This window comes from Lissotriton helveticus, chromosome 7 (assembly GCF_964261635.1).
Source record: "Lissotriton helveticus chromosome 7, aLisHel1.1, whole genome shotgun sequence".
NCBI classification, from domain to species: domain Eukaryota; kingdom Metazoa; phylum Chordata; class Amphibia; order Caudata; family Salamandridae; genus Lissotriton; species Lissotriton helveticus.
Window position 1 is genome coordinate 382272319 of NC_136068.1, and position 14532 is coordinate 382286850.

The 14532-nt window shown below is 43.5% G+C and overlaps 2 protein-coding genes across 5 annotated transcripts in view; one reads left to right on the forward strand and one right to left on the reverse strand.

The window, feature by feature from the left end:
• The window catches only part of LOC144768495 (protein MTSS 1-like), a 563908-nt gene that overhangs the window by 529272 nt on the left and 20104 nt on the right, over positions 1–14532 (forward strand). For 2 of the 4 annotated variants that reach the window (XM_078652201.1, XM_078652203.1), the window contains one exon: positions 2392–2418. The exons of the other annotated variants lie outside the window; for them this stretch is intronic. In XM_078652201.1, the coding sequence (XP_078508327.1) occupies positions 2392–2418 (27 nt within the window). The remainder of the gene's footprint in view (positions 1–2391; positions 2419–14532) is intronic. 4 annotated transcript variants of the gene reach the window in all.
• ERGIC3 (ERGIC and golgi 3) overlaps positions 1–14532 on the reverse strand; it is a 476385-nt gene that overhangs the window by 64004 nt on the left and 397849 nt on the right. The gene's annotated exons all lie outside the window — the stretch shown is intronic.

Genomic DNA, 14532 nt, shown 5'->3' on the forward strand with positions numbered 1-14532 from the left:
GGCCAGAAGCAGCCTTTGCAATGACTGAGACCTCATTACACTAGGGCCAAGGCTGCTACCACTGCTTCGGCATGCGTAGTGCCTGTTCTTCACATGTGTCAGGCCGTGACGTGGATGTCAGACCACAAGGTCATGAAGCACTATTGCCTTGACTGGCAGGTCTGCCGCGAAGGGCATTTCACCTGTTCGACCCTGCTGAACGTTTTGTCCTGCAGTATTGGATAGGTACTGCTTTTGTATCAGTTCTACAGGTGAGTAATCTGCCATTAGAAGTATTCATCATAACACATTACTTACTTTCGGTAACACACTTTCGGGTAGAAATTCTGTCTAATTCCAGCCTCCTCGTTTTGTGGAGATGCTTTCATTCGTCCATGTAAAAAGATCCCCACCTAGAGATTTGCACACTAGTACCACCAATTGTTCATGCGCTGAGTCTGAGGGTGCAATGAAAGTCAAGTAAGAAACTGACATATACTCTCAGGGGAGGTGCATATACGTGGCTCCATTCCATCACTGCCAGGGCAGAGCAAAGCTATTGTAGAGCTACACAACACCACCTAGTGCAGGAGCACTGTTGTGAAAACCTCCTAATCCAGTCTGGCACCTGGGGAGTATTCTACAGGTGAGCTATCTGCAGAGAGATCGAGTATTGAACAGAAAATGTGTTACTTAAAGCAAGTGTAGAATCCATTTTGGGACACGTAATCGGAGCTTACAGAAAATCAGAAGGCATACTGGCCTGTCGCTAAACTTGCTCTAACTTTGCTTTTACTGCAAGGTCTTGAGAAAAGACAAGAGTCAGAAATGTACATGATACATGTTATGCTTCATTAGCTGATTTCCTTAGTCAATTCCTATATATAGCTAAATGTTAATGTTGATTAATGATTGGATAGCGTTTAGGAAACCTTTCGTCTGGAAAATGTCCATCATTGGCTGTGTATCTTTATGCAACATGTACTGTAATTAACAAAACCCTCATTCAAGCTTCTGTATTTCGAGCAGGTCTGGAATGGCACTATGCTCCTCAAGGCTGTGATTCTATTCAGTTACACTCTAAAGCTTACTGCCCTTATGTTTATTAACTCTTGGGTTTCCACATGCGTAGCTTGTTATTCCGTTTTAATGTCTCCCTCCTTCTGTCTAACTTTCTCCCTTACTGTCCACTGTGATGCACTTGTAGGTAACTGCTAAGGCACTTGAACTTGCTTTTATCTCAACTGAGATCCCTAATAATGTCTAATGCTATCATAACTCTATGTAATATTTTAAGACATGAAATATTTTGAAACATTTATTTATCAAGTATTTTTTTTTTTTTTGTGCTGTAGCACAACATGTTCTGTAGAATCAAAACTACAAAATGTACTTCTAAACTTCCTCAACCAGTGATGTGGACTTATTTTGATGTGTTTCAGTATATTATGGGTCCCATCAGAGTAATTTTCTGTTCATCAAAATGTGCGTAAATTAACAAGTGTAAAAGTGTTCTTTATACTTTTGTACCCTTTTTGGGCTAACTCACCTTACTCTTGGGAGTCCACATTAACTACTTGTGCTGTGATAGACTCAGCATTTTGTACAAATTCATCCACCACCCTGAAAAGGTATGAGGACACTGAACATTTTTTTAAAAGTGTAGAACCATTAGAGTGCGAGTATTAGCCTGGTCCTTCGTTGCACCTGTATGTTATTTGTGGAAAACAAAGTCCATGCTCCTTTTCATGGAACTCTTTGTAGCTTCATAGTCTGAGTTGAGGGAGTTGGGACCAGAAATCTAGCCGACGAATTAGCCATCCCATTGGTCTTGTATGATCTAGCACACAGCCAGGTGAGCATTATTAACATTTTGTGATTTCCTTTAATGCCCTAGGACTTGTGAGAGTTGAGAGAGTGACCTTCAAAAGCACATGCTCTGAGGTTTCTGTCCTGATGTAAATAGACTAAGCAGACAAGCGTGACTATCAGGAATATATACAATTTAGAAGTACTAGCATCACCAATGCCAGTCAGTCTTGCAATTGAGAATGACATGAAAGCCATCCAATCTTGAGCAGGGATTGGATGTGTCGAGTAAGGTATGCAATGAAGCTCTTGTACAATTGCGGAAGCTGACAGTAGAAAGACTGCAAAAAAAAACCTTTGTATAGTCTTGGCTTGTAAAGATGGCAATCCCCACTGTACATCAACAATATGATCAAACAATGAATGTGTACTTAAATTGTTTTATTATGAATTCCAGTAATTAAGATATTGTTCCTTCTTGATGTCGTTCTGTTCAAGAAAACTTAAAAAACAGCTACCTGTATTAACTAACAATCTGAAACTTGATTGATTAGTTGCTTTCTTTTCTTACATGCAACCAACATTTTTGCATTCTTTCCACAGCCTTACAGAATGACCCATCTCTTTTTGGTAAGAAACTAGATTTTAATTTGGTCTCTGACTCAGCTTAGGACATTCGTTGCAAGTGACTTGTAATCATTTTTTGAAGGCTCATAATCCTATTTTGTGTTTAGAAAACGATTTCTAAATGAAGGAAGAGTACTTGAATATGGTTAGTAGCAGTCATGCAGAGCTCATATGTGTTTCTGAGCAAGCAAAGAAGGTTGAACATAAAATCAGGACACTTTTAAAAAATATATATTTTAAGTATAAGCTTGACTAACTTATACAGCTTGCTTGCAATTATTGTTGAGTGCTGCTCCTAATAGCTCTGAAAGTCCAATAGTGTCATATTTCCATGATAATAACCTGGCATATTTAATATTAGTGTCAAGAGTAATCAAGTTGCCTTATTGTGATTGGTTTGTTTTATTAGCAAGATATAGTGGAGGATTCATATTTTGTATGATATTCTGACCCATTGTCCTAGACACCCTTTGATGGGTAGGATGAGTACAATTTACATGGTAACACGGAGTGACCAACATTCCGCCGTTTTCGCTGGTGGAACAGAATATTTTGCCCACTTTTAGAAAGGACATCCCTTATCACCATGGTCGTGTCTCCAAGTTACTCATTCCATGTTGGCCGTAGGCAGGCTTGCTTTAAGTGTTTGTAGTCTTCCCAGCAAAACAAGGTTTTTCTTTTTTTGCTAGTTGCGGATTGAGAGGTTATTGACCAGAGTAGCGATTGTACACGGATTCAGGTGTCTCGGTTGGGGAATATTCTGACCCTAGCCTATGTAAAGGACTACTGTGCTGCAATACACTGAAATATTAATCGGTTAAAACAACCCTTTTTTTGAAGGCATGAACCAAGAAACATAAATGAAAGTAAGCCCTGCATGGTCTGAACGAAACGTTTTGGATCTAATCTTTGGCTGTTTATATAAAAAAGAACCAAAGAATCTTGGAATAAAGGAGAAAAGTCATTTATACAAAGGATTGTGGACTTTTCTTTGGGTGCACCTTCTAGTGGTTTATTCAAAAGACTTACCTATCATGAGTAAAGTCCTATTTTCTACTTAAAGATGGTAGCCACATACTGAACACAAAACTAAGACAGTCGCTCCAAAATCCCCATTTGTTATTTTGTCATTGCCAACACAAATGTTTCTCAGTCCACAACAGACATCACATGACTTTCATGACATTACAAATCACCTTCTAGGCCAGCCAGAATGTCCATTCTGCACTCATGAGGATGAACTTAAAAAAGTTCTTTCAAATAAGGGGTTACCACCTAATCCTCAGTCCAAAAGACCAGAAGCTAGAATTGGTTATAGGCCCAGTTACTGATCATGTACCAATTCATCTCGATAAAGCGACTGAGAGGTTAATTGTGCATGATCTTTTAGGTACTGTCACATCCCTCATGTAGAAGGCAGGTGACTGTAGCCTACATGTTTTCCAATGTTTTTATTGAATTGTCTTTGAGCTATTGACTTGAAAAATCTGTATTTATTAAATACTGATTTCGGGATGGCATTGGTGGTACCTCGGAGTTACCTCTGCAGGAACGCACTGCTCATACCAAGCTCTGCTCTTTGGATTGAGATCTGCTATACAGGTTCTTATCAAAGTTATGCGTGTGGTGGCAGCGTATTTCAGATGAAGGGACCATGCCTGTGCCTGTATTTGCACAGCTAGTTGATCCCGCACTATAGACTTCTCAAGACTATTTACCATTAGGTAATCACCTTACACATTTGCTTTGGCCTTTCAGTTAATCTGCCAACAACATAATTGACATTTTCTTAGAAATATTAGCTCTTAGTGTGATTCTGTACAGAGCTATGGGCAAGTCTTTTTTTCTCATCTAAGAAATCAAAACCATGCCATTGACTGCGAGATTAGGTTCTTAGTGGCATGGTATTGATAGAAGGCACTGAGACCTATGGGTTCTGCCCTCAGGTGACTCCTTATGCTAACATGCGGGTGCGCTACATACAGCTTTACCTTGGCTTCACTTAAATAAGAAGAGGAGTTGTCACTGCAACCAGGCTCCTTTCAGGATATCCTGTGGTGTGTGAAGTACTTTTTAGAAACAGTGATATACATGTATTTGTATTCTTCCACTTATGAGCCTCTGTACAAGGATTTCTTGACATACATTCCTATAAATCAAGGCAGAATAGACATATAATATATAAAGTTATTACAGCCCTGGGTTTTAGGGGCATGTGTGTTGTATTTACACTGACCATGCCAAATAAACAAGTTGTGGGAGCTCATTCCTCTTCTTGAGCGATTTGATGAGATGTTTCTAAATGCATCTCTCTGTACTCAATACTTGCTGGTAGTTCAGAACACCTAGAAGCACTCTCTAGGAAGTCTAATATACAGCTGCAAGTTAGTGGAAATTGGATCGCCCTCTCTTTCAGCAACCACTTTCTTCCGTTTAGTTTAAAATGTCTTGCTTTTACTTTATGGGTAGATAATGACCCTGTCTCCATTCTATATGCCTTCTTGATTGGTTGGGAGAGAGATTGTGTGCTTATCTTCTGCCACCTTAAAAATGTATATGTTTCATAAAAGTGTAATCTTCTGCTTGCTTCTGATGGCCTCCATGAGTCCTAAAACATATTTTCATTGCTCCTTGAACTAACCGTGCAGTTTCGTTTTACATTGACGATCGAGTAAAGCCAATTCTATGTCCCCTTCTGAATTGTAAGCTTGGCTTTTCAGTCCTTGAAAGCATGACCTCTGGTTAGTTGAGCTTTTCTCCGCATTACCTTGGAGTCAAGTCGGTGACCAGTTGAACTTTTACAGGACATAAATTGTCAAGTGATTCATTTTGGCCACTGCACTCGGGGAAGTGAGATTATCCTAGTACCGTCTATTTCGTACAGTGTATTTTCGTTAGTTTCCTTCCTGTTCTTGTTGGGCACTCCAGTTGAATAATCCTAATCATTTATGGGTGTTTGGCACTGAGAGGTATTTTGAATTTTTTAAAACAATTTTTATTTGTTACTGTGGTAACAGTTCACTTTTCTCTCTTGGAGACCCAGATCAGATTTGGTACCAGATGCTGTTTTGCAACAGGAGTCACATGCTGTGCATTATTCCGCCATCTAGTGGTTGAGTCTGGAGTTGGTACTTCTAGTCCTTTCACACTTTTCTTGTGGGCATCATCGACCATTTGATAAATGTAAAATCCGTAATTGTAAAGCGCGAACTACTAACCCTTACGGGTCTTAAGGCGCTGGGGGCCATCGTGGAAATTAAGTGAGCTATTGCCCAGAGTCACATGGTGCTGAGCTGAGCTGCCACCGGAGCCAGCTGCCCTGGCCGCTGCACCACACCTCTCCATATTTGATCTGTTGTCTCTTCTTGAATGACATCAGATGTGTTCCCTAGAAATCCCTTGATGTAGTTGCCATCTTCAGATTCTTTTTTGTGCCGTTGGATCTGGAAGCACAACCAAGAAGGAAGATTTTTATTTGAAAGTATTGAAAAAGCACTAAAGGTCAGAGAGTTTTCTAACTGACTTGTCGATGGACATCAAGGAAACCGCATAAAAGCACAGAGAAAAAATTAGGATCGCAGAGGTTTTTTCTAAAGGGGATCGACCACGTGGATCAGAGATTGAGAAAGGGTTATGGAGTACACACCATTTAGATCTGGGTTCAACTGCCACTACACTACAAATTTGCACAGAAGGACAGCCACAGCATGGGTAATCTCTGTTCCCTAACAGAACACACGTCAGAGGTGTGTGACTAGTTTAACCCAAAGCAAGATAGAGGCAGAGTTAGGCACATTACACAGTGGTGCAGTCCTAGCGCAAACATCGCTGAGGTGATTACGATGAAACTGACAAAGATACCCTTTTGGCACGGTTAAGCCTTTCACGTCAAACACATTTTTGAAGCTGGAGGGAAACACTGAAAACTACATAACAGGAAGAAATGCCTGTTAGCACACCAAGCAAGGTGCACCAAACGGAGTTGAAATCTTCAGCTCGAAGTATGGAAAACCATCCTCGACGACTAAAGCGTCGCCGATCAAGGATAGGCAGAAGCCACAAGAGCCCGACAGCTCGAAACCTAAAGAAATGAGCCTCGAAACTATACAGATCAAAGGCAATTTGATCTAAAGATAAAAGGAGTTTCTTCTAGGCATTCTACCACTAATTCTGAAGAGAGCTTTGAGGATTTGGGAGGATATGCCGCAAGTTCCTATAAATCTCTATAGGATATGCGCGTTTAGGCAGCATAAACTAAAGGATTGGTGTCCAGACTGATTCCAGACACACCCAGAGGATATGTTAGCCTGTAGACCAGCTAGCTCAGAGTGCCACTGTAAGACCCCTAACCTCACCAAGGAGCGAATAGTTTCTTGCAACTATGGAACATTACAACCCTGACTCCTCAGGGATCGTGGTTACAGTGCACTACATTTCGCTCAGTCACTCATGCTTACTTGGTCTCAGAGAGATACACAGAAAAAAAGGTGGCAATAGGTCTCGCATTAGGAAAGTTTGAGCTATTGGTCTTATAAATGATTTTTTTTTATTTATGTGTTGTTTTTTAAAATAGCTAAGTTAATAGCTTTGTCATTTACAATGCCAATAGTTATAACTTTCGCAAATGTGACACCTATAGCATTTGTAATGCAACATGTTTTGTATTTACGTGACTTAGATGTATTGATAATACAATTAACAATGGCTTTGAATTTTTTAAAATAATTAATATTTAAATAATTTATTTAATTTGTAATGTCAATAGCTTAAACTTTAGTAAATAACTTTCGTGAAGATTATGTTCAGTGTTTTTTATTGTGATGAAAATCCAAGAACAGAAGTGAAATATTAACATATTTTTGTGATTTGTAAATGTAGCACAGCACTATGACATTTTTATTATATACAGAGGGGTACTTATTTTGTACCAATCACTGACCGATGTTAATGTAAGGGTTGTAGATGGTGGGTTGCGCATGCCTTGTTTTCATTTCCATTATAATGACAATAATCCTTTCTTTGACCCTGTGCTCAATCAACGTGGACTGTATTATAGTGAATACGAGGGGCTTAGATAAAGAAATAGGAGAGGCGAGGAGGAAGGGAAACTGGGGTAAGGAACAGCCGACGGAGGAGAACAAGACGGAGGGCATTGCTGTGGGGAGGGGGGAGGAGAAATGCGACACGGCGGGCGGGGGAGGGGGCGGAGCGGGGAGAGCGGCGATGAGGGTGTGAAGGTCTCACATGAGGGGGCGTGGTATCTTAAGTCGTGTTGCTTTGGGAGGCAAGATTTTAAAAAAGCGCCATACTGAAAGAAAGGCGTGCGCCGCCTTGTTGAAAGTGAAAGGTGCTGAAAATAAACATATGCAGCGGCACTACTGCTGAAGCGCAAGTGCGGAGCTGGTTAAAAAACCATGAGTAATTGAAATTTAAGGGAGCCTGCTGTGAGGGAAAAAAAGCCTCGCCCGCCATTGTTTGTATGCGCTGTGCTTTGCTCAAACATGAAGCACGACGCCCAGGCTATGAGGAGTGCACGACCCCAGAGCCTAACCCTGCTTGGTGTACATTTAAGAACTCCGTTTGGTCTCACATGAAGGGGCGTGGGATCTTAAGTTGCGTCGCTGCGGGAGGCAAGATAAAAAAACAAGTTTTTTAAGAGGAGACGCGGCCGTGAAACAGAAAGTACGGCCGACCGGCCGTGAATAATTAGGGGGTGAGAAATGCGCTGGGAGGGCTGCCTTTGATGTGGTAATGCGAGGCAGGCAGGCAGGCGGCTGGTGGCATTGTGCACGCGCTTTTTAGGGCTTGCGCTTGCGCAATGACCTAAAAAGCACATGCACTGCATGGAATCGCCAGTTCGGTAAACTCTCGATAAGCCCCTATATATCTCGCTCCCGCTCAATGCGCATGCACATTGAGATAGGTCGCTCGACCTAAAAAGGTGGGGACATTTTTAATAAGCATTTATTGAACCAGCGTCATTCTATTATAAAATACGTGTGCTGCAACAACCGTTAGACAGAAACAGATATGTACGGTTATAAGCACCAGCAGAGTAAACAAAAGGTAGAATGCTACCATAGTGCTAAAACAATGCATATATGCAAGCATATAAATACATGACAATTATAATGCGTAGTTCTACAATGCAAACCCTAACTAGATGTACCTAAGTGTACCTAGCATGTATGTAGGTGTATAGCCAAGAATCCCCCTAGGAAAGATCCAACCCCATTACCTAATGTGAGAGAGGGCGGGACCCCGTCTTAGTCTCGAGTTGGACATCCCACAAGGCATGTCAGACCCCTGCGTGCTGCAGTATCTGTGTGCAGGGATCTCAGTGTCTCATGTCGGCATGGCAATCTTTTTTCCTCTGGTTTGCCCAGCCAAGATGTGGTGCTTATATACCCAAAGGGTTCCCTCAGGGGTTCTACCTAGATGTATCATGGTACTGTGGGTATGTCAGCCATGTCACGATAGTGATGACCTTATAAAGAGTTATTTTTATTAACATTTTTCTTTTGCACATCATTAGGAAAGCATACAGTCAGATCAGCGCTCATATAGCGGGTATGAAAGGAGAGAAAAAAGATTGCCAGTAGCATGATGTACAGTAACCAACAGTGTCAGGAAATACAGGGATGGCAGGCATGATGAGCACACCAAACCAGGAGGCAATATCCCAGCAAGGGCAGAGCAATGCTGACAAAGTCCACAGCATCGGGTAGCATGTGAGTAGTGCAGATATGGTGCAGTTCAAACTTAACCAGGGATATAGGGTACAATAAAGTGAGGACAACATAAGTGAAGGAAGGGTAAGGGAGAGTCGATTCAAGATCTGCTGTCGTGCCAGTGTAGTTGGGGGGCCAAGGGCCACTAAGAGCCAGTGACGGTGGGGCACCGAGACAGAGGGGCTAAATCAGTGCAGGTGCCAGTTTCAGTCTGCAGTCACGTCAGTTGGGGACATACCCTGAGTAATAACCCTCTGTGATGTAGTCGGGTTCCCTGTGTCAGTGTCCATCCCTTGGGGTGTGGAGACCATTGCATCCCATTGAGGTGCCAGGGGGAACATACGAATGCCAAGCAGGTCCTCCCTACGTAGTGCTGCACCCTCCGCTCTTGCCCAGTTAATCAGGGATCGGCACCAAGCAAGTAGGTGGGGCGATTGGGGGGATTTCCAGCGCTTGGTGATCAGGCGTTTGGCTGTTATGAGACCCGGGTGCAGGAATCGCGTGGCAGCTCTATATTTCTTGTTTCTGCTGAAGAGGTGTAATATATGAGCTACCCAAGTCTGGGGGAATGGTGCGGGAGGTGCAGGAGGTGAGAGTGACCGTCACAGCGCTCCAGTAGTCAGTCCGAACCGAACAACCCCACAGCATATAAAGTATGTCGGCATCTAATTGCCGGCAGCGGGGACAGGCTGCGTCTATGCAGAGGAAGTACCTGTTGATTCAGGCAGGGGTAAGGTAGGCCTGATGTAGTATAAAAAAATTGTATCTGCTTAAAACGCTGGTTACGGGGGATGAGGGTTGGGCTGCCTCGGGTGGTCGCCCACTCCTTATCTGTGAATGCACTCCCCAAGGCTCCTTCCCAATGAAGTCGAAGTTGGGTGAGTTCTTCCTCTGTGTGTTGTCGAAGTGAAGATGCGAACCAGCACGTGAGATGCCCTCCGTCTCCATCACGTGAAGTTATTGTAAAGTGTGGTGCATGGGAGGTTCTTGATCAAGTGTACCCCTTACGGACGACAATGAAGCTATGAGTGTTCGGTGTAAAAGAAACTGCCCAGGGTGTAAGTTCTCCTCCGCTACGAGTTCCCGGAACGGGATAAGAGTACCCTCCTGAAAAAGGTCCCCCACGTCCTGTATCCCCTACGAGGTCCAGTGATGGAACTCAGCCGCCGTCGTGTAGGCGTCCCCCGTGGAGTTCCCGGCAGTGGGATAGCGGGCGCGTATGTGATGGTGGTTCTAGTGAGGAAAATGCACCTACTGATGCATTTGTACACTACACTAAGGAGAAGATTATCGGGAGGTCTGAGTTTGGAGCAAGGTTGATACATTTGTAAAAGGGTTTTCAGCTGCAGTGGAGGCTGCACAGAGGCCGTGCCTGGTAAGTAACGGGAGGACAGCCTCCTGGCGATCCATTGCAGTTGGGAGGCCAGGTGATAATGCTCGAAGTTGGGTACTGCAAGGTTACCCAGCTCGGTTGGCAGATAAAGTTTTCCCATGGATACTTTATGGCGTGACGCCCCCCCTACGAAGTCCCGCACCACCTTTTCCCATTGCTTGAAGAAGGGGGAGAGATGACAAGAGGCAAAGTGGCAAAATAATAGCGGGGACGGGTAAGTACCACCATTTTGACCAGGGCGATCCTACCAGAGATCGCCAATGGGAGAGTCTTCCAGAAACCCATCTGAGACCGAATCGTCGTGGCAGCCCGGAGCACGTTCCCATCGAAGAGATCAGCTTTAGTGTGATAAACTCGGACCCTTAAGTAGCAAAAGGGGTTGATGTGCCAGGTCACCGGTAGCCCCCTAGTATGTAGCCCAGATCAAAAATGAACCTTATACAGAGTTATTATGAGAAGATGGTAATCCTGCTGTGATACTAAGAATCCTCATGCATAATAAAAGAAACTAGTTTTCTAAGAAAACCACTCAATATTTATTCGGCTCCTAACTAGGCAAATGGTCAGCGCCAAAGCCGTTATGTAGAACAAGGTAGGACAAATGTATGTAAAGGGTCGTGCAGCTCCTAGGCCTATATTGGGGTATATTGGGGTTCATAACAGATCCATTAAATGAGATAATAGAATTATTCTATCCATGGGTCTGATGCCCTACGCTAGATGAGGCATCTTTTTTTAATCTTTACAACATGGATCACAGTGCTGGTATTGTTATTGTATTGTTTCCTACTCAACCTAGAACCTGTCATTTTAGTATTAAATATCTTTTATTGAGCATGTCAGAATGATCATCAAACAAATGTGAGCGGTTTCCAAGCAGTTCGTTAAAAACTAGGGTTCGATTACAGCGGAGGGAGTCCAGGACAATACTGCATTTCCAAAAGCAAAATTATACACAGCAAGCTGCCTACAACCCATCATGGGCCGGCCGCGTTTCAAACATTGCAGTACTACGCGAAGACCGCCACAGTTCCTTCTGTAGACCTTCACCTCCGTTCGCCTTCGCGGCTCGGAGCCCGCCCCAAATGCCGTACAACGCTGGTGGTCGACACACTCTTCAAACAACAAACCCCAAGAACCTGTCATTTTAGAGCTGTATCTAATTGCTGCGTGTTTCAGCACTGTCTCTTACACGTCAATATGTCTGCCGAATACAGATGCCCAAAGTATCCTCTAAGGCCTTGGCACACAGAAAGTTAAAAAGATTATATTTATTTTAGCAAACCTTTGTCAGGCCAGTTCTCTGCGGTTTTCAACTCAGTAGCACCTAGATATTCAGACAGACACCAGCCCTGGTTAAAGAGCAATCCTTTAAGTATTCTGTTGAGCACTCCCCTTCCTTGCTAATAAAAACCTTGGAACTGGGATCATTGTGGGGTGGCTTGGATCCCACTTTTGTACGCATTTTTCTGACAGGATGTTAGTCCACTATCACATTCTTGAATGGGTTTGGGTTGATTCTCTTTAAAATGTCCTTCTCAGCCGCAAAGTTTATATAAATTGATGATTCTGACAGTTGGGGCGGTCTCCAAAAAAAGCATCACTACATGGGCACATTGAAGTGTATGGTCTGATCGATCCTTCTAACTGCAGGTTCTTCACCTTGTGAATACATACAGGCGCTAGACTGGATCAAGAGATTTTTTTCAGCATTGCTCCTGCTTGCCGGGAGGTGGTCATGCTGTTCTGCGTCTGCTTCGTCCAGTCCTAGATTTGATGCTGGAACTACATAAAAATGGCCCATTTGTCCTGATGTAAGTCCCTTTCTTGCTGTTCCGTGGATCCAGAGCTTGCTCCTTCAACTTTTTCTAGTTATTTTAATGAGTTTTGTACAAAATGTTTCTATAGAGTCTGCAAGGGACCATGTTTCCTCCATAGACTAGAGGGTTTATACCTTGCAAGGACTGTCTCAAACAGATGTGTGTGACTCCCTCCCCGCCCCCACCGGGTATATCACTGATGCTTGGGGTCTTTGCACGACTCCACAGCCTGTGAGGACTGTACCAGGATGAATCCAAGGTGATTCGGCAATGCAAAGCCAAGCTGTGTGTTGAGGAACGCTGTTCAAAGGCGTGTGAGGGCAGATCTCGGTTGAAGCTGGGGATGCAGACCCATTCCCGTTCTAGAGGCCTTTACCGCAACAGGTCCTTTTCCCATTCCAAGTCATCCGGTAAGTCCAAATTGAAAACCAAACCTAAAAGAAGCGTAACTCTCTCACTTCCCGCCACTCTCCTCAGAAGTCATAGGGCCCTCAAGATTCCTCTCGGTCCCAGTCTCCTACCGTGGAACTGATCTCACAGCTTGTGCCAATAATATCCAAATCCCTGGCTCCATCGGTGATGGCGTAACAAGTTAACGCCTTCTTCGGCACCTTCCTGCCTTCGGGCCCGATGATTAAAGTAGGCCTCTTGTCAGATTACAATTGGTGGAGGCATTGGATGCCTCTTTAACCCGCTGCGGGTTCTGCCTCTACTCCTTGGCTGACGTTCAACCTCACTTCAGATCGGCACCACAGTTCTGCAAATCTCCACCAACAGCGATGCCGAAGGAAGAATCGATTGATTTATCTGACTCTGAAGCGAATTAGACTTAACCGCAACAGAAGTTGCACCCTCCACAAACTCTGTCGCAAACGGTTCAACCTCTATCTGACTCAGATGGAACTCTGTCTTTAGCCAGAATACCCTGTTGCTCCTGATTCGGAGCACAGCCACTATAAGGTGGTGATGACGGGGGATGAAGCATCGCACTATTATGACAAGAGAAATCTGTTTATGGGCTTTCAAAAGGCCAGTGTGTTGGACACCTACCCAGACAGTGGGTTGAACCCTTCCTCCACAGAGGAAACAGCTTTGTTTACTTTGGTAATATGAAAGGCTGCTGAAGTTTTACATCTCTAACTGCCATATGTTGAAGTCAAGACTAGTGTCCTGGCGGAAATCCAGCAGCCTGAACAGACTTACACAGAACCACTTTGTCCTTTTTTTGTTTAAAATACATTTTATTGAGGTTTTAAATACACCAGGGCTTAGAAACCCCTCGTATGAATATTTCACCAATGATAATGATAATGACATTTATAAAGCGCACAAATACCAAAAATGGTGTCTCGGCGCTAAAAACGAAACCAAGAGTAGAACCTCAAACGACTCATCTCACTGAAACAACCAAGTTTTTAAAGATTTCCTGAAACTCATAAGAGAGCTAGCCTTCCTAATATCAGGTGGCAACAAGTTCCACAACTTAGAAGTGCCATAGTGGAAACTCCGACCACCCCAGTGCGACGTCCGGATCTTCGGCACAATTAAAAGGTTAGCACCTGTGGACCGGAGTGATCTACCTGGCTCGTACCACCTAAAGAGTTCTTGAAAAAACAATGGACCCTTATGTGTTAAGGCTTTAAAGGCCAAACACAGCGCCTTAAATTTAATTCGCTGCACCACTGGCAGCCAATGCAACTTTAGAATTTCTCCCGAGATGGACTTATGCCGTGGTAGCCTCAGCAAAAGGCGCGCCGCCGAGTTTTGAACTGCCTGAAGTTTCCTCAGACACTGCTTCTGAACATTCAGATAAAGTCCATTGCAGTAATCCAATTTCAATTGTATAAGGGAGGTGATTACCACTTTCTTGGTTTCTTCAGGGATGTAAGGAAGAACCTTCTTAATTTTTTTTTATCAGGAAGTAGGAAGCCGAGACAATAGCATTTGTTTGTTGAAAAAATGTTAATCTTTTATCAAACAGGATGCCCAAATTTCTGGTCTTATCCGATGGAATAGGAGGCGATCCCATATCTACCGGCCACCAAAGATTGCTCCAAGCCGGTTGTAGGTTGCCAAAGATCAAAACTTCAGTTTTATCGGAGTTTAACTTGAGGCAACGTCTACCCATCCAGATGTTAATGGCGGTCATGCAGTCGTGGAATTGCACAGCAGG